We start from the raw sequence: 27170 nt of genomic DNA on the forward strand, positions 1-27170 counted from the left end.
AAACTGTACTTCCAGTCATTGTTATTCAAATCCCTTCAATTATTATTTTCACAGCTTCTTCCAACAATTGTGCAGAACTCTTTCATGAATTACCCTCACAAATATCTCTAGGAGTATCTTCGGATTTTAATCCAGAGAATACTTCTGCAGTTTGCCCAGAAAGTTTGTGAATAATTTCTCGAACACGAGAATGTATGAATTCTTAGAAACTTCATTTAAGGTTTCACACCAGTGAAACAATTTCTTCAGTGATTTTATCCAGTGCTTTTCCAGAAATTCCTCCATTTGTTTAAAGACACCAACTCGTTAATGCTTCTAGTGGACTATTTTCTCCTTTGAAGGAAGCAACACAATGGACTATCATGCACTGCAGACAAAACGCGAAAACGAAAATAAATCCATTCCGGCGACGCAGAAAAGAAAACGACTCACTTATTTGGGTTTTAGTAAATCCTATGGAAATCGATAGAAGAAAAACTGGTCACATTCCTGAAGTATTTTTGAATTTCTAGTGAAATTTCTGACAGAAAGTATGGTGTATTTTCTGGGATTTATCCTTAAGAATATCAGGTTATGTTCTTGAAGAAATATTGAACAAAATTCCTCGGCGATATTCCTCTGGAAATCGCAGGTTTCGCGGCCGTACGGTTAATGTCATTTGGCAATTAAGCGCATTGTTTCATGGGATGTGAGTTTGATTCCCGGTTTATCCATTAAAACTTTTCTTCAGAAATGTATCTCGGCTGCTCCACTGGAGCTGTTTTTTTTAGTTGTCAAGTGTAAAGTTACAGTCTGCGCAGCTAAATGGTTGAATACGGTGTATGTGCCTTTAGTTAAAACACTCAATCACTCAAACGCTGAAGAAATCTTCGAAATGATATCAGAAGGAAACTTTTTTGTCGAAACCCGGACTTAATTTTTGATAGAAATTCCTGGACAAAACCAAGGGAAATACATACAGTATTACTAGCCGGAATTCCTTGAGGAATAAAAATTCTCTTGGGAATCTCGCTCAATTCATGATCAGCCATAAACAAGTGTGTAGCTTTTTGTTATTGAGCAAATGAATGGATGTGCATGTCATTTAACAACATGTCATTTAACAATGCCACTATGAAGAGTAGATCCTTCTCTATATCTATGCGGTGATTGTTTTTATCTTATTCCGCACAACGAACTACAGACTCGATTACAAATGGATGTTAGGGTGAGATCATAAGTCATGCGAGATTTTCCCTTAATTGCTCGGTGATATTCATCAATTTTTCATATTGTTGTCCAAGCAAAAATCATGGAGATCATCCAAGAGCAATCTCATGGAGACGCTTGGTTGCTGGCTCTTCGTTCTCCACACTACAGGGTGATTACTATTTTTTTGTCAGTAAAATTAATAAAATTAAATTGAAGAAGAAAAAGGAAATTAGTTTCTTCATTAAGACCGATTTTAGCAACAAGGCATTATTTTTTATGTTGCCAAAATGGGGATGTTACCAAAATCGGGAATTTTGAAATGTTTATGTTTTTTATCATTTTAATCTCTAAAAGTATCAGAAAATGTATGGCAGCTTTTTCGAATGATGTGAATAATGTTTGGGCGCGTTCCTCAGTTCAGTTTTTGACACAAAAGCATACGCGCCCTCAAAAAATCACACTTGCTGTAGATAGTACAAGCGTGGTATAACTTTCAGTGGTTATTTTAGACTGTTCTAGAGTGCAAATGTACAACTTCGTAGCAGGACCATATTGAAAGTAGCAGATTTCGAATACAGCATCCTTTCGAGTGGGTTAATTTTTGGGATTTCCTGAACATAGCGTGCAATTTTGGTTACCACAACTCTCATGTAGCGAACCAGGTTCTAAGTTTAAAAAAGTGGAAGTATTTATGAATTATTATGCTAAAATCAATGTTATCACAGTTGAAACGTAATGTCAGAAATGAATAGAAGAAGTGAAGATGAAAAATATCCATCAAATGTTTACAGTAAGGCCCGTTAAAAAAACTACGCGCTTTTTTCTAGATCATGGAACTTTTTCGATGCTTTTTATCTAGACCGCCACAAGACGGGGTTGGTGGTCTGATGGCTACCGCTTCTGCTTCATATGCAGAAGGTCATGGGTTCAATTCCAGGCCCGTCCCTTTCCTCGTACTTTGTAGTTGTATATCTCTCACTTGCTTCTATCTTTCATTCTAAATATATCACACTCAAACTTTTCGTTCATAGCAAACGCTAGAACCAGAGACGGACAAGAAACCGTTTCCCTAACGCTTCCTACTTCCACGCGCACGCCTTTCTTACGCCCGATACATAGGCAGTCTGATAACCACAAAAGCAAACCTCTCTGCTATGCCTGTCCCCCAATCCATACACCCCGCATGAACTGGCGTGGATGCAGTGGAATATACGGTCTACGTGTGAGCCAGTTCAATGCATCATCAATTCCTCCCCCTTCCCCTCATTGGTCTGCATTCTGACGTGGCAGGTGCCATTGTTGCCTAAAAATAGAGAAGATCACCAGCACTTATACACTGAGGATGCCTGTTAGTCCCAAGCAGTCATTCGGTTGGTTCCTTGTGTAAGTGCAGCTGATCTGGCGATACTGGAGTGCATCCACGGGCGGCCAATCAAGCTCAAGCTGAAGCTCAAGCTTTTTATCTAGACCGCCATGCACCCAAAAATAGAGTTAATGACGAGAACCCATCAAGCATTATGTTTGTTTGCTGAGATTCGAGAAATATTTAGCTGAGAGTATTAAAATGAACTATCAGAGGATTGGAAGGAATTTATTGAAAAAAAATCATGTTAATGAAGTAATATGTGCTGAAATTTTTGAAGCAACATGAGAAGTGATTGGAGAATTAAATATTATTGAACACCGGCATAGTTATTGAGCCAGTCGGGTTTCAACATTTACTCGTCGAGAAAATTCTGAACAAAAAATAGTTTAACTTAGTTTAGTGAGGTTTCCTACACCACCGATTCCACCCACTTTCCGCTCACCGCAATATCTTCGTTGATTTTACACCAATTAAATTTTTATATGTAGTGAGCAAGTAGTGTTTTTTAATAATACACTTCTATCGAATCTAGGGCAACTGATAAATCACGGTGAGTGGGAAGTGATTGACGTGCTCTTGAGAGAAAAAAAAAAAAGATTTGCAATCGCCATCTTGTTTTCTAGTTACCCATGTTGAATTTCAAATCCAACGAATCTGTTAACAACTTTGTCAGAAACATGCACTTTCTAATTCGTCAAGGTTTTATGTTTCCAAGTTGGAACCAATGACTTGAAACCCCAAAAGCCAAGGGTCTCCATCTACGTAGTTTCAATCTATGCGATACCTATTACCATCTTACATCGGGTAACTGTACCGTAATTCGCGGTAACATTGATCATATATGAGGATATTTCTTAAACATTTATTTTAAAAATGCATATGTTGCAACTTGAATATTTTTAAAACAAGTATTGACATCCATTGTTCGTATCTATATACTGTATTTTGTTTTCAGAAAGTTTTTAACATGTTTAAAACAATTTTAAAAGTCATTTTTAGTAACGACCGCATTTCTCTTGCTCATATCGTTTGCAGAACTTATGTGAGACATGATTCTTTGATTGTGTCATCAATGATCATGAAAATCATTGCTTCCAAAAGTTGAAAAATTTACGCATGAACACATTTTTGCAAAAACCTAAATGTTTATTAGTTCATGAATAGTATGGAAAGAAACACCATCCACGTATTGAAAACATGTCATCGAGAAATGCTGATTCGAACTGTTTACAATGATGGTCGTTGCGATCAATGTTACCCCGGATTACGTGGTTTATAAATAAAAACACATTTATATTCTGCTACTCACCCTGGATGGATTCGCTATAGTCAGCGCAGCGCGTTCGCAAAAGTTAAACTGGTTGGTTAACTTCTTCTTCGGAGCTTCCTCCTCTGGAGCAGCCTGAACTTCTTCTTCCTGTTCCTGCGCTTCGCCATCGGCTTCTCCTTCATCTAAACGCAACAGAATAACATTCAATCAGTTTTACCACCTTGTTAACTGAATAAGTATATCCAAGCAATACATACAACTTACGATAAACTTTGCCCAAACAAAGCTTTCTAATTGGAAAATCAATCTACCATTTAAGTGAACGAATTGCTAACGACTCTAAGGACTAATGAATACAATTGTTGAACCAACCCAGAAATTATACGCAGGTAGTACAGCATACACCAAACTTTCAGCGGGACCGTAGGAAGCAACTGTACAACAAAAGAAGTTTACTTAGAGTTTGAATAATCGAAAAACAGATAGTAGGTACACAAAATATAAATAGAGACTACAGATAGAGAGAGCTGATATCGATTGCGAAATGGAGCAAGTTGTAGTAAGGTATGCAAATAAGTGGCCCTAGGTACAATGTGAGCGCAGAATTAGCATAAGACTGCCGAAAGCAGCCACAAGGGGAAGCAAAACATGGAAATTACCTTCCTCTCGCTCGGCATCTTCACCGTCCGGAGTTTCTGATGGGGGCGGCGGTACTTCCTCTTCCGGGCTCGGTTCCGGTGGTTTATCCAAGGTGACATTCAGTTCTTGAAATTTGATTTTGGTTGATGATGGTGAACGTGTTTTTTGGGGAAAACGGTTTGTGTTCGTAATTCCAATTCGGGTTCAGATGAGATGGGTCGTGTTTTTCATATTGTGTAATCAAAGAAAACGGGATAAGTGGAAACATGCAGCAAGACAGGTGGTAGGTAATCATGTCGGTAGTTCCTGCTATTGACATCGAATGATATTATGTTGTTCGGATAATATAATATAATAGTGGTAATAACTAACGCTGAGAAACTTACTTACTGAAAAATTTTCGATGGTGAAATTTAAATAAGTTAAAGTTTGTTTAAAGAAACGTATGCAGAATTGACCAAATAAAAAACCCCTGGGTAATTAATTTATCCAAGAATTCTTTGAATAATTCGTTAAGAATCCGACAAGGGATAACTCCACATATTTACCAGAAATTCCTTCTGAAATTACCCTTAATATCTTATTATTTGCTGGGAACAGTTCTAATTTCTCCATCGTGTCCTTAACAGTATACCAAGATATTTTTTTGCCTCTCTGAATTTGTACAGAAGTTTATCTTAGACTCCATACGAGAATTGCTATGGAATCTCTTTTCCCAATATATCTTAAAGAATTGATGTATAAATTTCCCTCAAACTTTTTTTATATGAAGGATTGCATCCATTTTTTCAACGATTTCTAGCGAAGAAAAAACTGAGAAATTTATAAGGATTCCTTCGGTTAATTGTCTAATATGGGACTTTCGGTAATTCTTCAACATATTTTTAAAGAAATTCCTTCATGATTTCTTTTTCGAAATTGATCTGGAATTACACCCATAATTACACTTTAGAAATTATGTAAGTATCACTGCAAGATTTTATTTGTTTTCTTTCTTGTAAAATTCGTCTATATTTTCCCACAATATATTCTTTGAAATTTGGTCCTTATAACTGTCCTAGGATTTTTCCTTGAATAACTTCAAAAGTTCTTCAGAAACCCCATTGTAAATCTATTTTCTTGAAATTCTGGAAATCCTTGATGGAATGCAAACTGCTTGATTAGTTGTTTAGAAATAGTTTTGAAAACTCCTTAAAGAACTCTTAGAAACATTTTTCCGGAAATTATTTTTTTTTTCAATAAGTTTGATACATAATTCAAACCAAACCAGACACTTGTTTTTAATTATGAATCGTGGTTTACGGCCAACCAGCCGAGTGGAAGTTTAACAACTACCAAAAAGCTTAACATTACATATAATTTGCAATTGGATTAGATGGACAAATTGATGTGAAGATTTGCGAAAAAGTTACACGTCTTCTCAGTGAGAATCGAACTCACGACTCCCCGATCTTTAGTTGGGGCGCGTTACCACTACGCCATGAGAGGACTCATGAACGCAGAAGTTAACCTGAATTCGATTTCAGCTCAATAATCACGTGGTCCTTTTTCGCAAAGTGCACCTCTTTCGGAAGAATTAGATGCCCATCCAAACACAACGCTTTCTATATATATCCAATGCCTAGCCCGAGAGCGCATTGTTCTCACTGAGAAGGCGTGTAACTTTTTTGCAAATCTTCACTTCAATTTGTCCATCTAATCCAATTGCAAATTATATGTAATTTTTAGCTTTTCGGTAGTTGTCAAACCAGACATTATACTGAGAATATTTCTAATTTAAAATTCTTCGAAGAATACATTGAAAATCCGCTTTTTTCAGGACTTCATACAATGCTTTCTTATATTTTACTATAGTTTATCTATGAATACTTTCAAGAGCTCTGCCAAATGATTTTTTTCAAGTAATAACTTCTTGGATTCCAATTTGCGAATCCTATTCGTTCGAATCCACGGCCTACTTGATTTTCCTGGCGTGAACGGGAATACAAAATGGTTTTCGATTGAAAGACCATTCAAAGGTAAACAAGAATATAAGTGATTACAAGGAAACTTGGAATTGGTGATTACTTGGAAAAAAAAATCTTAAATGAATACTCGGAAAAGTTCTTGAAAAAAAATCTGAAGTATTTTTAGAAGAAATCCTGGTAAAATTCATGGACGAATTTTCCTGGAATTCTTGGGAAGTGAATATTTGTAGGAATGTTGGTGATCTAATAGTAGTTCTTGATTCGTGGAGTAGTTCTACGTGTTATTTTTTAAAGAATTTTTGAAAGTATGCCTATATACTGAAAGAGTGTTTGGTGAAAGTCGAAAGAAAAATTTGACGATATTCTAAGATAAACATTTTTGATAGAATTTGGAAGGAAGCCTTAAACTAATATTGAAATAATTCCTGAAAAACATGGGCAGCATTCTTGAAACAATCAATTAAAGAATTCCAGAAGTAAATCCAAAAGGAATCCATAAGGAATCTATTGAAAACATGAATGTAACAATGGAGGAGCTCTTAGAAAATACTTTTTTTTTCAAATTCAAATTATTTATTAAGCATAACTATTGCAATACATAGTGGCACAGCACTGTCAAGACTTTAATGAACTTAAAGCTCCTCTAAAAAGTCAGGAATTACTTACAGGAATTCATTGAAAATTTATATAGAAATCTATGATGTAGTTTGCGGTGACATCTTTGCTACGAATGCTGGAATAAAATTTATGAATTGTGCTTTGCACTTTTGAAGTTTTTCGATTGATAGAATACATTGAGAAGTTTCTGGATGAGCTCTATGAAGAGTGCAAAGTAACCGGAGTAAAACTAAAAATAAATCGTGCAGAAAACTCTACAGGAATCCAGAGACATTTTATGGGGAATTTCTGATGGATGCCTTACATGAATACGTAGAAGTCCGGGAGAATTTCCTATAAGAAACGTTGCTGGAATTTACATTGATTATCCTTGAGAAAACTATATGAACTACTTTTATCACGTGTTAAAAACTGAATTTTGAAATTTGTGGTCAATCGAATTTTCAAACTTTTCCAATCTGGAATTTCCTGAACCGTTAATGGACTCGTTACTCAGCCAACAGAATAAACCAAGATTGGACTCCACTTGGATCAGAGTGTCCGGAATATGAAGCAAGAGTGAAGTTACGGTTGGAGTAGGAATAAAAGAAAGGCGCACATTTCAATTTAATTGATGTTTTTCCTAGTGGCGTAATCAAGTTTTTTACTCACCAATTGAAAGTTATGTGTTTTCAAAGCATGATAACACTGTAATTCTTCTTGGCATTAACTTCCCCACTGGGACAGAGCCTGCTTCTCAGCTTAGTGGTCTTATGAGCACTTCCACAGTTATTAACTGAGAGCTTTCTTTGCCAAAGTTGCCATTTTTGCATTCGTATATCGTGTGGCAGGTACGTTGATACTCTATGCCTATGGAAGTCAAGGAAATTTCCATTATGAAAAGATCCTGGACCGACCGGGACCGACCTTCAGCTTTGTAGTCGTGGACTCTAACCACTCGGATAAGGAAGGCCCTGTGCTATCATATAGAATTCACCGTGATTTGTTTTATTCAATTTTTGATGTCAAACTCCATCGAGAATGCCGTTAGGCTGAATGTCATTAGGCCGAAGGCCGTTTTGCCGAATGCCGTAAAGCCGAAGTAACATTTGACCATTTATCACATTCATCAGTGTTTTTCCCTTCTTTTAAAGAATGGCGGTTGTTTCTAGTTATATTAAACAGCGAATATTATGGGTATTACTGCCATTCTAGGCATATTTGTCCAGCGGTCCATAAGGTTTAAATAGAACATGGAACAAGTAGGCGTAGAATGGCATTCTAGGTAATGCAAATTAATCTGACCTAACAACTAAAAATCCATTTGACCTTATTTTTTAGTTTCACCAGCTTTTACGTAATGCAAATTATTCTGATCATCAAATAACAAGCCAATCAATTAAAAATTAAAATACAAACTTAGATTAAATTACTGGGGTCGGTTAAATTTTACTGGGTTTCGGAACTACCGAAAAAGTCAGTATAATGAAAACTGTCGCCACGCGTAATTGAAAAGCAAAATATACCATGTTTTATTTTTTATCGCTATATGATATAAAAAGAAAGCTCTCTGCAAAATTACAGTAAAAATCTCTATTTTTCGATTTCTGACATTTATTTTAGTTTACTGACTTTTTCGGTAGTTCAAAAACCCAGTTATTTTTACCGAACAGATTGAGTGTGTAATCCATTGGAACTGTCGTCCATTTTCGACTTAATGAACCTTTCGGCCAAACGACCCTTTTAGCCTAATGACTCTTTCGGCATAATGGCCTTCGATCTAACAACATTCAGCCTAACGAGATATAATCAATCAAAACGTTGCTCAAGCTCAACGGGAATCGAACCCAGAAACATTCAAACTTTGCTCTATAGTTTCGATGATATCTCACGCGAATCGTTGCTGGTTTAGAACTGAATAAAATTAAGGCCAGTTGTAGCCATAGTGCAATATATACCTTTTTACATGGCCAATCAGCATGAAACCTTTTGTGTTCAGTAAATCACATTCACATGATATAGCTACATTCATTTAGGGGCGATCCATTAATTACGTAAGGGTTTATGGGGGGAGGGGGGTTCTGAGATTTCTTACTTGCCATACAATTTATTTTTCATTTTCATACAAAAAATCTTACCATGGGGGAGGGGGGGTTGAAAAACCCCGAAAATTATCTTACGTAATTAATGGACAGCCCCTTACTCGTCCGGATAGATTCAAAAAAAAATGAAAAACATGATTTTCCTTATAATTTTAGCTCCCATACATCTCATCTGGCCAGGGTTTTCCTAATTTGGCCACTCTCATAGTAAATCAATGTGATTGGCCAATTAAGGATCCGAAGTTATGTATGTGACTGAAACTGGTTATGGTGGCCTATATTGACCAACGAGATTTTCAATGCAAAAAGAGGGTTTCAGCTCAGATCTTTTTTAATACATAATATGGATTGAATGCTTGCATTTGACACATTTGCAGTTTGAATAAGGCTTTCCATATAATGTTTAAAGCCATTTCGTCTTAGGGTGGCCAAAACCGGTGCTTTTACCCTAGTTGTTTCCCACATGATATGGTTAAGTTAGAAGGAATCAATTTCGGCTTCTAGCGCTCCGATTGATCTGATATGTTCACAGCAGCTTACACGCTCAAAAAAGAATTCTGAAAAACGTGAACTGTCAAAAATACACCATGAACTACCACAAATGGTCACATAAACATGATCTAGTTCACGGTGTATTTTTGTTGTTGACGAGTTCACGTCTGCTGTTCACGGATACGAGAACGGATTTTTTTCTGTGTAGAAATAACATGAATTTAACTGAACATCCTTCTTCTTCTTCGTTTTTTTTTCATCTTCTTCATTTTCTTTTTAGCATTACGCCCTCATTGGGACAGAGCCTGCTTCTCAGCTTAGTGTTATTATGAGCCCTTCCACAGTTATTAACTGAGAGTTTTTTTTTGCAAAATTTGGCATTTTCGCATTCGTATATCGGGGGGCAAGTACGATGACACTATATGCCCAGGGAAGTCACAGAAATTCTCATTTCGAAAAAATCCTGAACCGACCGGGAATCGAACCCAGACACCTTCAGCATGGCTTTGCTCTGTAGTCGTAGATTCTTACCGCTCGGCTTAGGAAGGTCCCATGTTATTTTGTCCAAAATTTCCCATTTTATCAGACTTTGGCAGGACTTCTTATATTATATCCAGTAAACAGACTATGAGCTATTGACATAACGTTTTCAAAACGATAACAACCTGTTCAGTGTACCCAAATTCCCCAGTTTGTCAGGATTTTATATGATTAATCATATTATATACAGAAAGAAAAATCCATGTAAATCTTAGCGTAAAATAATGCATATAGAGCTGATGTCAGATTTTTCGTAAATTTACATCACACATTGTGTAAAACTACACCAACATGATGTAAATTTATGTGGATTGTCGCGTAATTGGTTAGTATCCATGTTGGATTACGCGATGTGCAGCGGAAATATACACGATGTTTGTGTAACTTTATACAATCTGTATTGCAAATTTTCGACAAATTTGGCATTATATCTATGTGTATCATTTTACGCTGAAATTTACAAGTATTTTTCTTTCTGTGTATGGTTGCGAAACCGTTCAAGCGATAGCAGTCTAAGAAAGTGAGTGCAAAAACTGAAACTGACGTACGGATCATGGTCATTAGCGTTAGCGTTACACACCAAAAAAAATGCTTAGATTTACATGTAACGTCATTTTAGCTTTTATCATGCAAAGCCATTTCTCATGTATTGTTCAATTATGTATCCTACAAGCACATCTATTATATCCAACATTGCTAGCAAAATCTTTAATGTTGAACACGAAACGTCTTCTCTTAAAGAATGTTGCATGCAAAAAGGCTCGTTTTACATGTTTTCCCGCTGAAAATTCAATCATAAATAATGCATTTCGATTTATTGATATTCCAATACTTAACGTATTTTTTTATGCCCAAAATTTGTCAAAAATATATGACACCGCTTGTTCACCTTATTCCAACCACCCTTAACAATAGATTTTATCTTTTTGATGAAGCATCTGTATCAAAATAGGATCAACAAAAGCAGAAAAAAACAAAATATTTGACATATTTTTACAGAGACATATATCATCAAGTTCCGTCTGTCTGAACACCGAAAAGTAAACTTTATTAGTAGATGAAAACCTGAATGCAGTACTATTACCATTTAATTCCACTAGAGTTTGTATCCTTTGACAGATACACTTATTTCGACCTCAACTGTAAGGCCGTCTTCAGTGTCGTGTACTAAACTCGGTTTAATTTTATTTACCCACCCTTGTTTCTTATTGAAAAAAATAATTATAAGGTTTTGTTTGTTGAGCTTTTTAAACTGGATAACCCAAACCTGGTTTCAGAACAGTTCAATACAATAATCTAAATCAATACGATTCCAATTTGCATTTTTCATATACATCAACCATCGCAGAAGTAAGTTTCTCAGAGTATAATTTTCACTTCAACGCAATTTCAAAACACATTTGGATGCAGACTAGAAGATTCAAAAAGTTTAACAGTCATTCCAAAAGTTCATGCAAAAATCTTTTGATTTAATCACAAAAACAATTGTCTCCCGTAGCGAGTCTTCTGTGGCTCGTTTCATTTCGACACAAAAAAAAACATTTCTTTCAAAAAAATTCCCTGTCAAGAATCAAGAAAACCTAATTACCATCAGTTCCTTTGCGCGCAATTTGTTCCTTCGCCTCGGGTGTATCCTTATGAAGAGAAGTTCCTTCAAACTCCAAGAGAGTTACTGTGTTTTCCGGTGGTGGAACCGGTTCGTATGTTCCCTCATGGAAGTTGTAGATCACCAAATTCCTCGGTAGATGTCGATTCTCCGTTGACAGAAGCTTGGGAATCTCTTCACCCAGCTCGGCCTCCGTTAGATCCAGTTGATCATCCGGTTTGAGCAGCTGCTTGGACTTGACCCACGACTCGAACTCATCGTTGTCGACGGGTTCTCCTTTGCCCGGTTTCTGCATGGATGATCCACGAATCTGTGCAAGTGATGCAGAGAAGATTTGAGCAAGTTAGTATATGAGCTGAATCAGGAAGGAGTTAATGTTAAGTAGACACACTTCGCTAGCATCGCTTTCTAAGCTTAGGAATGATGCTGGAGAAGCCATGACTGAGGATCAAGTGGCCAATCCTGGCCAATCAACCAGTCCTGGCGGAAGCTAATCACAAACTAACGGAAAAACTCCGAGTCCCGTCTGACAGGACACTGCAATCACATGTCTGCCAGCAGTTGAATCCGTCTTCGTGATCCATTCCCTTTGTGATCTCCACTTCCGAACCCAGCCGGCCTCCGCCTTAGCTTTGTCACGTTGGCATAAATTTTAAAAATTAGAACTTTTCGCCTTAAAGGCAAAACTTTGGTAAACGGATTTTCGTTCCTCCCTAGCATGCCAACCGAATAATGAACAAGATGGAATGCTGTCTTGTACACACAGTTTCTTGTTGCTGTTTTAAAAGCGACAACCGCCCGGGCTTTCGTTGGATGCTAAGGTGAAGCGCAGGTCAGGCAAACGGAAATGCTATCGTCATCGGGCACAATTATTGCAAGGAAAAACTTTGGAAAAGCGAAGAAGTGCGGATTGTATAGTGGCAATCGAGGGGAATGCCAGGCGGACACGATAGTCGTCACGTGATGAAACGGAAAGACAAATCACGACATTATTATAATAGCTTTGGGTTGTACTAGGTCCACATTGGGGTTTTTTTGTTTGCAAAAAATATAAGACAGCTTGGGTTACTTTAAGTTTGAATAAACTGAGTCCTATAATAAAAATCAACTTATTCTAAAATAATGTTCCATGTTCAATCACGCATAGACAAAAACGTTTCCAGCCAATATTTACAGCACTTGGACCCAGATAGCCGTAGCTGTATATCTTTAAATTTTTTTTGGACTTCCCAGAGCTTACAGTATCTTCGTACCTGTCACACGATATACGGATGCAAAAATGATTAATTGGCGCAAAAAAAGCTCTTAGTTAATAACTGTGGAAGTGCTGCTCATAAGAACACAAGCTTAGAAGCAGGCTTTGTCCCAGTGGAGACGTAAAGCCAGGAAGAAAAAGAGACGAAGAAGAGACAGACTTCATCAAAATCGCTCACAAATCTAAACAGTTTTAATAATTTAGATCTGGTGAGTGTAGATTTACAAAGAAAATTCACAATAATAAAGCAATCATAATACTGTACAAAAAATTGAAATTAAACTAATAGAAATTTGATTGGGCCTTCTGACTCCCACCTTTCGAAATGTTCGAAACATTTTTTGAATTTTGCGAGGGTATTTCGCAAGTAAGTTTATCACGATCTGTGTGTGAAACCATTCAAAACTCATTGAACGTTACAGATTTAGAACTATACGCGCATTGAGCGGAAAATGGTACAACCAACGTTGCGACGATATAGTAGAAACTTCTTTATCTGTCAATCTACAATCGAATTTATGCTGGGAGGTGAAATTATTACCCAAGCTGTCTGATTTATTAGAATAACAGAATCAACGGGTCTAACGCCACTAATGTACTATTTTCTGTATAGACGAATTGCATCCAGAATGAGTCAAAAAAATAAAATCGTTCTCAATATTCTTCGATTTGCATTGAGATTTACATATAATTTTGGTATAGTTGAATGAGTGTTTTCCATAGAAAAATCGACCATTTTGACTCAAGAATAACTTTTGAAAATGGAAAAGTTTGATTTAAAAAATTCTAAATCCAAACCTTTTTTTCTTTTTTTTTCTATTTTTTTATTTGTATCATTCTAAACATTACATTCATTTCTTATATCTAGGTGTTCTGTGTTATTAAACAACACTATCATCCTAATTTGGTAAAACAAATTTAGGATTTTATTACAATTTTGTTAACAACACAATACATTTCATTTGCCGTAGCAGTTCAGATTTTTTACAAGTGAGTTGATTTCACCTGCTTTTAAAAGAAAAAAAACACGTTTTCAATTTACTTAACCTAACTTAACCTAAACATATAACGCATTAATCGTGGCAATAGAAGATTGTAACGATTTTTGCCTGAAATTATTAATTATTTTATTTTACATTTGTTTCAATGTATCAACATTGGATATTCTATGTAACTCATTGGTACTATACCAAGCTTCAAAATCATTTTCAAAATTTTATTTTGAATTCTCTGCAGAGCTTTCTTTCTGGTATTACAACAGCTAGTCCATATTGGTACAGCATACAACATGGCTGGCCTGAAAATTTGTTTGAATATCAAAAGCTTGTTCTTAAGATAAAGTTTTAATTTTCTATTAATAAGGGGATAGAGACATTTTACATATTTATTACATTTGGCTTGAATGCCCTCAATGTGATTTTTGAAAGTTAAATTCTTATCTAGCATTAGCCCTAGATACTTAACTTCATCTGACCAATTTATTGGAACCCCTCTCATCGTGACAACATGTCTACTTGAAGGTTTCAAATAAAGAGCTTTTGGTTTATGTGGGAATATTATTAGTTGAGTTATGGAAGCATTAGGAGAAATCTTCCGCTTGTCTGCATCGGCTGATAGTCAGAATCTGGGAAACGGTACAACTACCGGAGGAGTGGAAGCTAGGCGTTATATGCCCTATTCTATTCTATTCTATTCTATTCTAAGTGCTTGCACAGCCAATATTGAAAAGCATCCTGGAAATACCGAAATTTCATCCAATATTTTCTTGTCAGTATTAATATTTGCAGCATATCAATGATTTGATACAAATATTAAAATGGCCAAGCCCACTGTGCAGACTTGGAGTTTGAAGGTAATTTAAAAAATCCGGCGATCAGATTATTCACGAATGAATAACATGATAGACGGAATATTTTTTAAATATTGTGATGGAAGAAACGGGGACAACCGTACCAACCGTTCCATTCAGGGAGATCGGGTAAAATCGTTGGGAGTAGCGTTGCTAAGAAACTTAATGCGCACTCCATTTTTGTTTGTGATTCTTTTCCAAGGATGGGACACAGGTATTTCTTCCGTATGTCCTGGCTATGAAGCCTAGGCTAAAGCGCCCATACTCGCTCTCTGAAACGAAAAGAAAAGTAACTCTGACCTCCCTCCCGACCGAAATCTATAATGTATGTATCCTGAATAAATGAAACCCTTTCATGAATTGTGTTGAAAACTAAAAAAAAAATGTATGTACAAATAGAGTGGCATTTTGGACCACTCTCCCTATTCGTTTTGAAGTGCAAACAACTTAAAAAAAATTAGAACAATCTCACCAAGTTCATCGATGGCCGGTGTAGCTGTCATGAGCATGTAAGCTTCCATCTACTTCCATCCCCAATCCCGCGAGAAAATGGTCACGATCGAGTATACGTCAGGTGGACATTTTTACACTTTTACCAAAACACATTGTTTTTGCATTGTGTGGCTTTTGAACTACTATTTTTATTTTGTTTTATTTTACAAGACAAAGCCTTGTTTCAGCAGGAATTATTGAAAGCACAAGCAAAATTGCGGAAAACTCCCAATGCGGAACGCGGAATCACACTTATCACAAACGAATGATAAATTTTAAATGGGTAGCGTAGGGCCGGCCGAACCACCAGCGAAATCACGCAACAATCTAGAACGCGGAACAACACAAACTTTCTTTAAATCCCGCGAAGAAAAAACACTCTTATTACTTCAAATTACATTTTTCCATAGAACATCGACAAGTGGCATAGCACTATCAGCCGATCCGAAAAAATAACGCGGAACGAAATAAACGTGACAGAAAACTCAAAACGCAACCGCCCGCGCGCACGGCTTGCTGCGATCCTTTCGAAGCAAGGCGTTATATGCCCTATCTACAAAAAGGGCGAAAAACTGGAGTGTAAAAATTATCGTGCAATCACCATCATAAACGCCGCCTACAATGTGCTATCCCAGATTCTCTTCCGTCGTCTATCACCTATAGCAAACAAGTTCGTGGGAAGTTATCAAGCAGGTTTCATCGACGGCCGCTCAACAACGGACCAGATCTTTTCCGTGCGGCAAATCCTCCAGAAATGCCGCGAGTACCAGGTCCCTACGCACCATTTGTTCATCGATTTCAAGGTGGCATACGATAGTATCGACCGCGTAGAGCTATGGAAAATCATGGACGAGAATAGCTTTCCCGGGAAGCTCACAAAAAATTGTTGGCGATCAAACATCAAGATAATTGATGTAAAGCCAAATAAGTAAGTAAGAAGGAGAAATCTTTCATTTTTGCAAGTATGAAAATAAATATCCAAATCGACTACAGATGACACGCAGGCTTTGTTCTTTGGCGGAGAGGCCTGTGTCATCCGCAAACAAAGATTTTTGGCATCTCTGAGGTAACTCAGGTAAGTCAGATGTGAAAATATTGTATAATATTGGTCCCAAAATGCTGCCTTTGGGAACACCAGCTCTTACAGGAAGTCTTTCAGATCTGGAGTTCTGATAATTGACCTGAAGTGTACGATTTGACAGGTTAATTTTGAATTATTCTAACAATGTATGTTGGAAAATTAAAGTTTTTTAATTTTACGATCAAACCTTCATGCCAAACACTGTCGAATGCTTTTTCCATGTCTAGAAGAACATGTCCAGTAGAAAAGCTTTCAGATTTGTTGGAACGGATCAAATTTGTTACACGTAAAAGTTGATGAGTGGTCGAATGTCCATGGCGGAATCCGAACTGTTCATTGGCACAAATTGAATTTTCGTTGATGTGGGCCATCATTCTGTTCAAAATGACCTTTTCAAAAAGTTTACTGATGGAGGAAATCAAACTGATTGGACGATAGCTAGAAGCTTCTGCAGGATTTTTGTCTGGTTTTAAAATTGGTGCAACCTTAGCATGTTTCCATTTATCAGGAAAATATGCTAATTGAAAACATTTGTTAAATATATCAACTAAAAATACTAAGCCACTTTCTGGATGTTTCTTGATGAGGATGTAGAAAATTCGATCATCGCCAGAAGCCATCATATTTTTGATTTTTTTAATAAAAGTTCTCACTTCTTCCAAATCAGTCTCCCAGGCATTTTCGAAAACGTTCTCTTGATAGAGAATATTTTCGAAGTCCTGAGTAACTTGATTTTCAATTGGACTAGTAAGTCCTAAATTAAAATTGTGCGCACTTTCAAACTGCATAGCAAGTTTTTGAGCTTTTTCGCAATTAGTTAGTAATAATTTGTTTTCCTCTTTCAATGCTTTGGCTTCTGAGATTTTTTCAAAATTTTAGATAATTTCCAAAAGGGCTTAGAGCCAGTGTCCAATTGAGAAATCTTATTTTCAATATTTTGGTTTCCTAATTGTGCAAAACGTTTCTTGCTTTCTTTCTGCAAAGCCTACCATAAAATTTTCATAGCAGGATCGCGAGAGCGTTACAATTGCCTTCTCCTCACGTTTTTAAGACGGATCATGAGTTTAAGATCATCGTTACGAATTCAAATTTTACTTCACATTTTGGAATTGGAATGCTCCTGGCTTCAACAATGGAATTTTTTAAAGTTTCAAGAGCATTGTCAATATCAAGTTTAGTTTCTAAAGAAATGTTAACATCAAGATTAGAGTCAACATACGTTTTATATATATATTCCAATCGGCTCGTAAATAATTGAAAGTGGAGCTGATAGGATTGAGAATCGCTTCTTGGGATATTTAAAATGTAACAGGGACATGATCAGAATCAAAATCAGCATGAGTAATCAGTTGGCTACAAAGATGACTAGAGTCGGTTAAGACCAAGTCAATCGTAGATGGATTTCTAGAAGAGGAAAAACATGTAGGGCTATCAGGGAGAATTGAGAAATATCCTGAAGAGCACTCATCAAATATATAATCTGCCGTTGGAATTACTTTGAGAATTATTCCATGACCGATGTTTGGCATTAAAGTTACCAATGACAAAACATTTTGACTTATTGCGAGTCAATTTTCGCAAGTCAGTTTGGAGCAAATTAACTTGCTGTCCAGAGCATTGAAAAGGCAAATAGACAGCTATGAAAGTATTTTTTTAATTCTTTCTTTATTAACGAGATTTTTAGCCCTAGTCTAGTTCATCTCGGGACCAACGGCTTTACTTCCCTTCCGAAGGAAGTCGTCACTGAAATTTTTAGTGACTATCTCGGGGATGGGATTTGATCCCAGGTCCTCGGCGTGAGAGGCATGTGTTCTAACCACTTCACCAGGTCCGTCCCCCAATGAAAGTATATTTATTTCAACTGAAACACCTATAGTTTCAAAAACTTTAGTTTCAAATGACGAAAACAGTTGATGTTTTATACGCCTATGGATGATGATTGCAACTCCCCCACATGCCCCATGAAGTCGATCATTACGATGAATAAAAAAGTTAGGATCTCTTTTGAGTTTAGATCCAGGATTTAAATACGTTTCGGTAATAACTGCTATATGCACGTTATTAACTGTAAGAAAATTAAACAGCTCGTCCTCTTTACCATTCAAAAAACGAGCATACCAATTTAAAATATTTAAATTATTATTTGGATCCATCAGAAAAACGTAATCCAATAACAATTTGATAAGTAAATTTTACACCAACTTGGACTGCTTCAGTCATAGTGGTGGCTTTGAACATTGCATCAATCATTAGATTCAATTGTTCAGTTAGAAAATTAAAATCAGAGGCAGACATATCACTTGCAGTGGGTACATTATCCCAAAAGTTTGACTTATGATTACCCCCACAATTTACGCATATGAACTTATCGGTATCTTCCTTCACTGGACAGACGTCCTTAGCGTGAGAAGAACTTCCGCAAATCATGCATTTGGCATTCATGCGGCAATTTTTTGTTCCATGACCCCACTTTTGGCACCGACGGCACAGAGTGGGGTTCTGGAAATTTCCTCCAGGTTTCTGGAAATGTTCCCATGTCACACGGACATCGAACATAAGTTTTGCTTTTCCTAAAGCTTTAGTATTATTCAGATCTTTTTTGATAAAGTGAACTAAGAATATTATCTTGAGAAAGCCCTTTCCGAACAATGCCCGATTGGGTTCTCTTTTTCATAATGATTACTTGGACTGGGGAAAATCCAAGTAAATCATTTATTCCATTTTTGATCTTTTAACAAACATAAGTCGTCATAAGTAAAAAAAATGTGCTTCTTCTCTTCAAGATGTTTAAGAAGAAGTTTGCGATCTTTAAGAGTTTCCGGCAAAACGCGACAGTATCCTTTCTTTGCGATTTGGAAGGAAACCTTGATTCCGATAATGAAGTTCAAGATCTCCTGCCTAAATTCCCCAAATTTGTAACAACTGACCACGATAGGCTGCTTCCTCACTTAAAAAAAGAGCCTGGGCTAGAGACTGCTTCGATTTGGTGTTCGGAAAATTTGTCTAGAGCATCGAACTGATTGCTCATTTATCAACATTATACATTTCACTCTTGGAAGAAATTTCGCATTCCGGAGAAAACGTCCTTTGTTCCATTCTTGCCACGCTTAGTGACAGTTTTAAAATCCTACTTTTTTGGAAGGATGTTGTGAATTCAGAGATTCATTCTTCCTTTTGTTTGTAGTTGCAACCATGTTTAGTGAATAAACGAAAGAAGACGAGACATCCTAAGAGGTTTTTTCCCAAGACGGTGTCCAAGAAAGATTACCACCGTTAGCTTTCGTCAACGGGTCCAACGAAAAATCGAAGGTACGGGTCCAAACAAGGATCGTAAGAGGATCAATAGTAGAAAAAAATAGTACTGAAAAGTACTGTTTTAGTAGCACTGAAAAGTACCGTTTTTTTTTTTATTTTAGCATCGAAAAGAACTGGTTTTTTAGCACTGAGAAATACTGTTTTATTGCTTTAGGTAGTTTTTAAAAAAATCTTCCAAGATCAGAGAGATTTCGTGTATGCACAGCACGAAGGTACGATCCCAAGTAACAATTCCACAGCAATTTGGCATTCGTGTGGATTTATCAATGTTTTATGACAGTTACGTGAATGCTATAACAGCTAGAGGCGACATTTAACGTTGCTAGAAGATGATATTTTGTAAGTCAGCTCTTAGTTATTTTCAAAACCTTTTGGAGACAAAATAAAAAGTCAAAATGTTGTGGCTACAAAACCAGCTTTATTGCAGCATATGATACCTCATTTAAACTGCTTGAAGTGGTTGAATGACACTTATTTGTTACGGCTATGATAAAAGATTGATATAATACACCTTGTTGTCATAAAAGCTGCTTTTAAACTGATTAACTTGCACTTGAATCAGGATAACTTACCTTATCATACCTCTTAAATCAGTATTGGGGCTCCTAATATGCGATAACACCTTTAGCATTGCGAATTTATAACCCACCACACTATCATTGACATTGCGTCATTAATCAAAAACACTTATTCTTAATATATAAACGCCAAACTAATGCCCGTTTTCATTGTTTTTGCGTATTTTCTTCAAAACAACACTCGAAAACTGTCAAACTTAAAATGCTGCTTAGTTACCATAAAATGTGAAAAAAAGCTGAATCATCTTCGATCAGCATTTATTAAGGCAATTTTACATCCACAAATGCTGAACCATAACAGTGTGCCCTTGTTGGTGTATTTATAATCACAAAACAGCATTTGTTGATGAATCAATCAATTATGGTCCCGCCATATTAATTTCAATCCGGTTGCCACAATTTCACTTTTTTCAACACATATTATCTCCATGAATTCGCTTATAAGATGCTATGGTTTGATGATTAAACTGTCTAAATATAATTCAATGCACAATTACTGCGCAATCAAACCAACAAATGTTGAATATGTTTTTTTCTTCACCTGGCGGTTTGTTTTAGCAAATGCTAAATAACTACAAATATACCGCTTTCAGAGGGGGTACCCGAAATTTCACTTCTTTTTCATCACATTTCACTGTAAATCTCACTCGGTACTGAAAATGTTAGCACTATATCAAAATAAATCACATTAAATTTTGAACAAACACTACGAAATAAATTATCACAGACGTATTTTAAATCTTATTTTGTTTTGTTTACGTTGGAATAAATCCGTGAAGATCGACGTTATCTTAAAATCAATTTCAAGATGAAGCGACATTCACCTAGAACAGGTGGCCTCAAAATAGCTACCACTAATGCTATTTTGCTTTATTTGTGTGACATAAATATGCACTTCATAGCCTCTTTCAGAGTGGGCCAACTAGTCACGTTCTAATCAACAAGAGGCTTTGCAGGATGCGATGAAGGCAACAGTGCCTTGACCGTGGGTTTATGGGCGTTTATTTATAGCACCCTGAAAGTAATTCGTAAAACTAAAATTGTTACTTGGGATGTGCACTGATCCAAAATTTTATTAATATAAATGGACACATAATCCCGGGAAACGGGATTCCCGAAATTGCTTGAATCCCATGATGAACACTCTAATTGTTGCAATTTTCCATTGGTACAAAAGGAAATGGAATGAAAAGGAATATGTTGTTAACACAATGTTTAATTTGAATACAGTCAACTCTTTTTTTACTCGAAAAGTTGGATTTCATGGCTAACTCGATGATCCCTTGTTGCGCTGTTGTTGGTTTTGTGTTCTGTAACTGAATTGTCCCTACGGTATCGAGTTGTGGAGAGTTGACTATAATAGCCAACAGATTTACCAAATTAAGTTGACAGTATTGCTTAACACAGATCACCTGTATAAAGAAATGAAAGTAATGTTGAAATGAAACTAATTATGAAATTTTATAATGAAGATTTTCTTAACCAACGAGAACTTGGGTACCGTTAGTAAATTTGGTTCGAATTTTCGATCTTAATTTTGTAGTAAAGTGGTAAGCAGCGTGCACTATTTTTCCATTATGATAAATAGCCTCGAATTATGACTTATCCGATTATAATCATTGAGAACATACACGTGCACATTCGAAGTGCAAAAGTTTCTCCATTTTGGTGCTACAAACTATCATCATATTTCAAATACTGTGGACATAACCTCAACCCTTCCTGTCCCTTGTCGGCAACCAACCTACGACAAACTTGCCAACTAACTTGCCTTTCATGCATAATGCACCGCACCAGTCGGCATGGTTCGGCATGGTCTTGGTCACGATGCAAATGTCGTTTCCCTTCCATTAAACATAATAAATATTTGTTCAAGTTCATCTTGATAGAGGCAGAAAATTGTGAAGCCTTCTTGGCCGCTTCGCCATCTCTCCATCTAACTAGAACAGAGTGATACTTGTTACAAGTTTTTCCTTCACACCAGCACCGGTGCCGAACACACGAACTGCGGAAAATAGAAAGGAAAACAACTTGGCCCTAGGATTTGGCCACTTCTTGGCATTTGCACTATGGGCCGGAAATCAAAATTTCGCGACATAATTTCAAGCACTTCCATTAAGAACAAAATACAAGCTGAAATAAGTAGTCGCTGAACGTGTCGACTACCGTGATTACTTGCAACACTGGTCTATAGTATTTACCTGTAAATTGTCCATAAACCACGCATAAGCTGAAGAACCTTAGACAATTATCATGAAATCTTTTCATAGCATAAAATTTTGAAAATTAAAGACTAATGTAGTTTTTTAACCGACCTACGCTTCTGAATACCACTTATCTCATGAACGGACACTTAACAATAGTTGTTCGTAGCGGTTTCTATTGTTATGAAGCCTCAATAAAATTTATTATTTATTATATTATAAAATGTATTAGTATAGTGCTAAATTCGGTTTTCATTTTCTTAAACTAAGTTTGCTTTCCAAAAATGTAAATAAATTATTTATTCTTGCCCTTTAGACCAAGCTGAGAGTCGTGGGTTTGAATCCGTCGAGGAAGTTTTCGTAAAGGAAATGGACTTCCCAGAGCAAAGAATATCTTGGTACCTGCCACACAAGATCTACAGTATTGGACAAAACATTTGCAACTTTTTTCGATTTCCATACAAAATGACCAACTATGGTAAGCTATATCTCAGTTATTTATAGACCGATTTGAATGAAATTTTGGCAGAACATCAGACATAACTTGAATTTTAACATATATTTTTGAGTAATTTTTCCAATCACAAGTTCAAAAGCAGTAACGGTTTGACTAAACTCAATTTTTTGACGATTTTTTATAAATGACATAACTAAACATATTGAAGGAATAGCTTCATGGTATCTTCAGCAAAGTTGTAGATTTTAACGAGGTGAACAAGTTTGCTAAAGACAGTTTTTCTGTAGGGCTATCAGATTTTGAGATAAATAGTTTTGAATTTTTTGTCGAAAATTACACTTTAGATAAACCGTTATAATTTATAAATCCGTGATTGGAAAAATCACTCAAAAATATATGTTAAAATTTAAGTTATATCTGATGTTCTGTGAAAATTTCAATTCAAATCGGACGATAAATAACTGAGATCTAGCTGACCAAAGTTGGTCATTTTGTATGGAAAATCGAAAAAGTTGCAAATGTTTGTCCAATACTGTACAATGCAAAAATGGTCAATTAGCGAAGAAAGTTCACAGTTGATAACTGTGAACACTAAGCTGAGAAACAAGTTCTGTCCCAGTAAGGACGTATCGTCAGAAGAATAAGATTCTTGCCAACTGTATAACAATCCATATTTTCTCAAAATGAACAGAAATTGAAAGTTATTTTCTCATTTCAACAAAAAATCTACCAAAAACTTTTAAAATAAAAAATTAGAAGGCTTCTAATCTAAATCTTTGTATGAGGAAATCTTCTCAGAGCAAAAAAAAGTTAAAATAGAGCAAAAGCTGTTTTAATTTATTCACGTAAGGTTTATCACATAATTCAGGGCAGTATCGTATTTATATTCAGGTACGCAATTCTCGCTGGTCTCTGCGAGCATGTGAGTGTGCTGATTGTTACTATTTCTTTTATGCGTTTCTTTAGAAGAGTGCGAGTGTTCGTGTGGCGTCCTTCATAGCGCTGTTGAGGAGAAGTTTCGCATAAAGACACGATTGTGTCCAAACGTATCGCAGACAGTCAGAGACATTGATACTAGTGTCCCATGACTCTTGGAAAAGAAGACTAAAACTAAACTCCATAAGAAAACATATGAAATAGAGATGTAAGCCGCGCAAGGAACATTCAAGTTACACTCTTAAGCAACCGCATAGCAGATACACGCCGCACAGAGGACGTATATACTTTTTATCCACGCTGAGTAAAATTTAAAATTATACATTTCATTGTTTGCCACTAAATAATTAGAAACTGGCTCTTGGTGTGTCTACATGCGTGTATTGTTCCCCTTCGCTATATCTCACTTTAAAAAACCGTTTTCCCCCGAAAAAAGCGCACGCCAAAACATCCGCGATCATATCGTTCAGCGGCAAGCAAAAAATAACTGAAGAAACGAGCCAGCAAACTAATCCAACCCGTCCCACTACCGAAGAGTTTCCGTGCTTCCGAGCGTCATTCATTTAGTGTTTGAGCAGTTCCTAAATTTGGGCCACCGTATGGGGGGTTGCTTTTCACCTAGACCGCATTTCGAGTGCGACCACAAGTCCCGGTATCAGACGGAATCGAGTATCGACACTCGTCCATGAATTTGCGATATAATAGGCCATAAAAAACTGTTATTTTTTTCCCTCCGATTCCCCCGCGGCGGAAAACGTACATCAATTTGCCAAAAACTGGAGATTTGTTTCGGATGTTCTGAAGTACACCTCTGCGAGCAAAAGGTTCGTTCTTTCCAGGCTATTTTAGTTTCTGTTTGCAATCCGTAAACACTACTCATGAATTCGTCCCAAATAAATCGATCATAAAAAGTTGTTTGTTGACGTAGATCAGTGGGACAAAATGTTTGTGATTTGTGGACTTTATATACGGAAGAAACACAGAAGTTAATCGAATGTTACATAAACCATTCAACGCTCACTAATTGAATAACAAAATATAATATGTTATTATAAGTCCTTATTTCCATGACTGCTTTCACATCTAATAAAAAATAGGTTTACAATTTTCCCTGGCCATGCTGAAGATATGGATTATGCTACCCCTTTCAGCATTACAGAAAAGATATACAAAGCGGAGAAAGGGTAAGGGCTGAAATTCCTGCACAAAGCAGGATACGTACATAATTGGAGCTCCATGAAGCAGGTGATGACAAAGCTTTTAGGGTGACCGAAACACTTTGTGTTACATCACTTGGCTGGTTGGTTTAAAACTTTTTGTGAAAGGAACAATGAATGTCCACGATTAAATTTGTGCAGCATAAAATGGTGTTCCCCATTTGTTGATTAGTAAATTTGAATTGAGTAACTTTGTTTGTAAAACAAGGCTGTATCTCGGCCACGTATGAAACATTTGTGAAAACTGTGATAAACTTTTAAGTACTACGCAGTGTTTCAAGGGTTGGTAAATGACGCGAAACGTACCATTGGTAGAAAACTCAAGGAATAAAATAACCCCTCTGTGCGGTCCTTAGCTTCCTGCCTCAAGACCCCTATCCCTATCTCCTCGCTATACTGGCCGGGGTACGAGCAACCTTAAGGAAGATCGGGTAACTAACTCCGGTGGGAAGTTTGGGCGTATGCTGACAGAGAAGGGGGAGTTTTGCCTCTGCAAACCTGGAGCGTCTGTACTCCATATTAGGAGCGGCTCACAACAGCGTATGTTCCCCATGTCAGGGGCGGCTGATCATCGTCCGAATGCCAGAGAAGGACTTCAAGCTAAACTGTGCACTATGGCCCTCCGAACATTTTGGGGAAATGGTCCTCCGGTATTAAAGGGGGATGGTGTCGGGCCCTTCAAGCTAAACGTAAAATTCAATTCAATGAGAGAATACGAACCGGGACAATCGGCGAAGACCACAGCGACGAAAAGGGACTAGCGATTGGAAGCTCGGTTCGTGGGACTGTAAATCCCCCAACTTCATCGGGAGCACACACATACTTGCCGCTGTGCTCAAAAACCACGGATTCGGCATCGTAGCGTTGCAAGAAGTGTGTTGGAAGGGATCAATGGTGTGAACGTTTAGTGGTAACCATCCAATCCATCCAATCAATTTGTTTGTTTCGCGGATGATACAGACATTGCTGGGTCAGTCAGCCTAACATTTGGAAAGGTGGCAGACCTGTACACCCGCCTGAAACGCGGAGCAGCGAAAGTTAGACTGGTGGTGAATACGTCCAAGATAAAATACATGCTAGTTGATGGGGCCGAGCGCGACAGGGTGGTGGTGGCGAAGGATGAACTCTACGGCGAACCCAATATCCAGAAGGAGGCCAAAGCTGGAAGGATACGATGGGTGGGCATGTTGCAAGAATGCCGGACAGCAATCCTGCAAAGATGGTGTTCGCTTCGGATCCAGTTGGTACAAGAAGACGTGAAGCGCAGCGAGCACGGTGGGCAGATCAAGTGCACATCGATTTGGCGAGCGTGGGCATAACCGAGAATGTGGCGTAAAATTGTTGATTCAGTGTTATCTTTTTAGATTTTAACTAAATAAATGAATGAAATGTAGTCGCTTATATAGTGTTTTGGCGAAGCAATTGTTCGAAGAGCTGATGAAGTAGTAAGTAGAGGACAAGAGTTATGATCTTGAGGTTGAAAGTTCGACGCTCGTTTAGAAGATACAATAAAGTCAGGAAGTTAACTAACAAAAAATCCAGACCTTTCTGCGGCGGTTCATGTAGGCCTCATCTGCCAACATGAAGAGCAACAATGTGTAAAATATGGCAGAAAATTGCATGTAAAGTCAGCTTTTTACCTGTCCGTATGTAGTTCAAGATTGTACCCCGTTTGGCATAAAGTCGTTTGGCAATAAGGTCGTTTGGCATAAAGCCGTTTGTTATAATGGTCATTTGGCATAATGGCCGTTCGGCATAATGAATATTGGCATTTTTTGAACCTTTTCCAGAGTTGAACACTACCGAGCCCATAGCAAAAAATTTTGGTAGTTTCTCAACAAACGTGGTATTCGTTCAGAGATTTTCTTAGGTCCAGAATGTCAAAAATTGCAGTGACATTAGAAAGCATTACTAAATAATACATGACGGGTCTGGTGGAAGATCTTCTCGGAATAATAATTTTCTCTACATCCCACAACATAGAGTATCTTTGAGCTTGTTGCGAATACATGCCAG

General features: G+C 37.0%; 1 protein-coding gene and 1 non-coding gene across 6 annotated transcripts in view; both read right to left on the minus strand.

Moving 5' to 3' along the window:
- The window catches only part of LOC5574678 (dynein intermediate chain 2, ciliary), a 61304-nt gene that overhangs the window by 19457 nt on the left and 14677 nt on the right, over positions 1-27170 (minus strand). For 2 of the 5 annotated variants that reach the window (XM_021845950.1, XM_021845951.1), the window contains exons 2-4: positions 11753-12080; positions 4487-4591; positions 3867-4009 (exon numbers count right to left, since the gene is read on the minus strand). In XM_021845950.1, coding sequence (XP_021701642.1) covers positions 3867-4009; positions 4487-4591; positions 11753-12080 — 576 coding nt within the window. Of the gene's footprint in view, positions 1-3866; positions 4010-4486; positions 4592-11752; positions 12081-12161; positions 12274-20334; positions 20538-27170 lie in introns of those variants that run through there. The other 3 variants (XM_021845952.1, XM_021845949.1, XM_021845953.1) reach the window with 3 other exon arrangements.
- Trnaf-aaa lies at positions 5882-5954 on the minus strand. The gene has a single exon. It is a non-coding gene; the product is annotated as a tRNA-Phe (tRNA).

This window comes from Aedes aegypti, chromosome 2, assembly GCF_002204515.2.
Source record: "Aedes aegypti strain LVP_AGWG chromosome 2, AaegL5.0 Primary Assembly, whole genome shotgun sequence".
Lineage (NCBI taxonomy): Eukaryota > Metazoa > Arthropoda > Insecta > Diptera > Culicidae > Aedes > Aedes aegypti.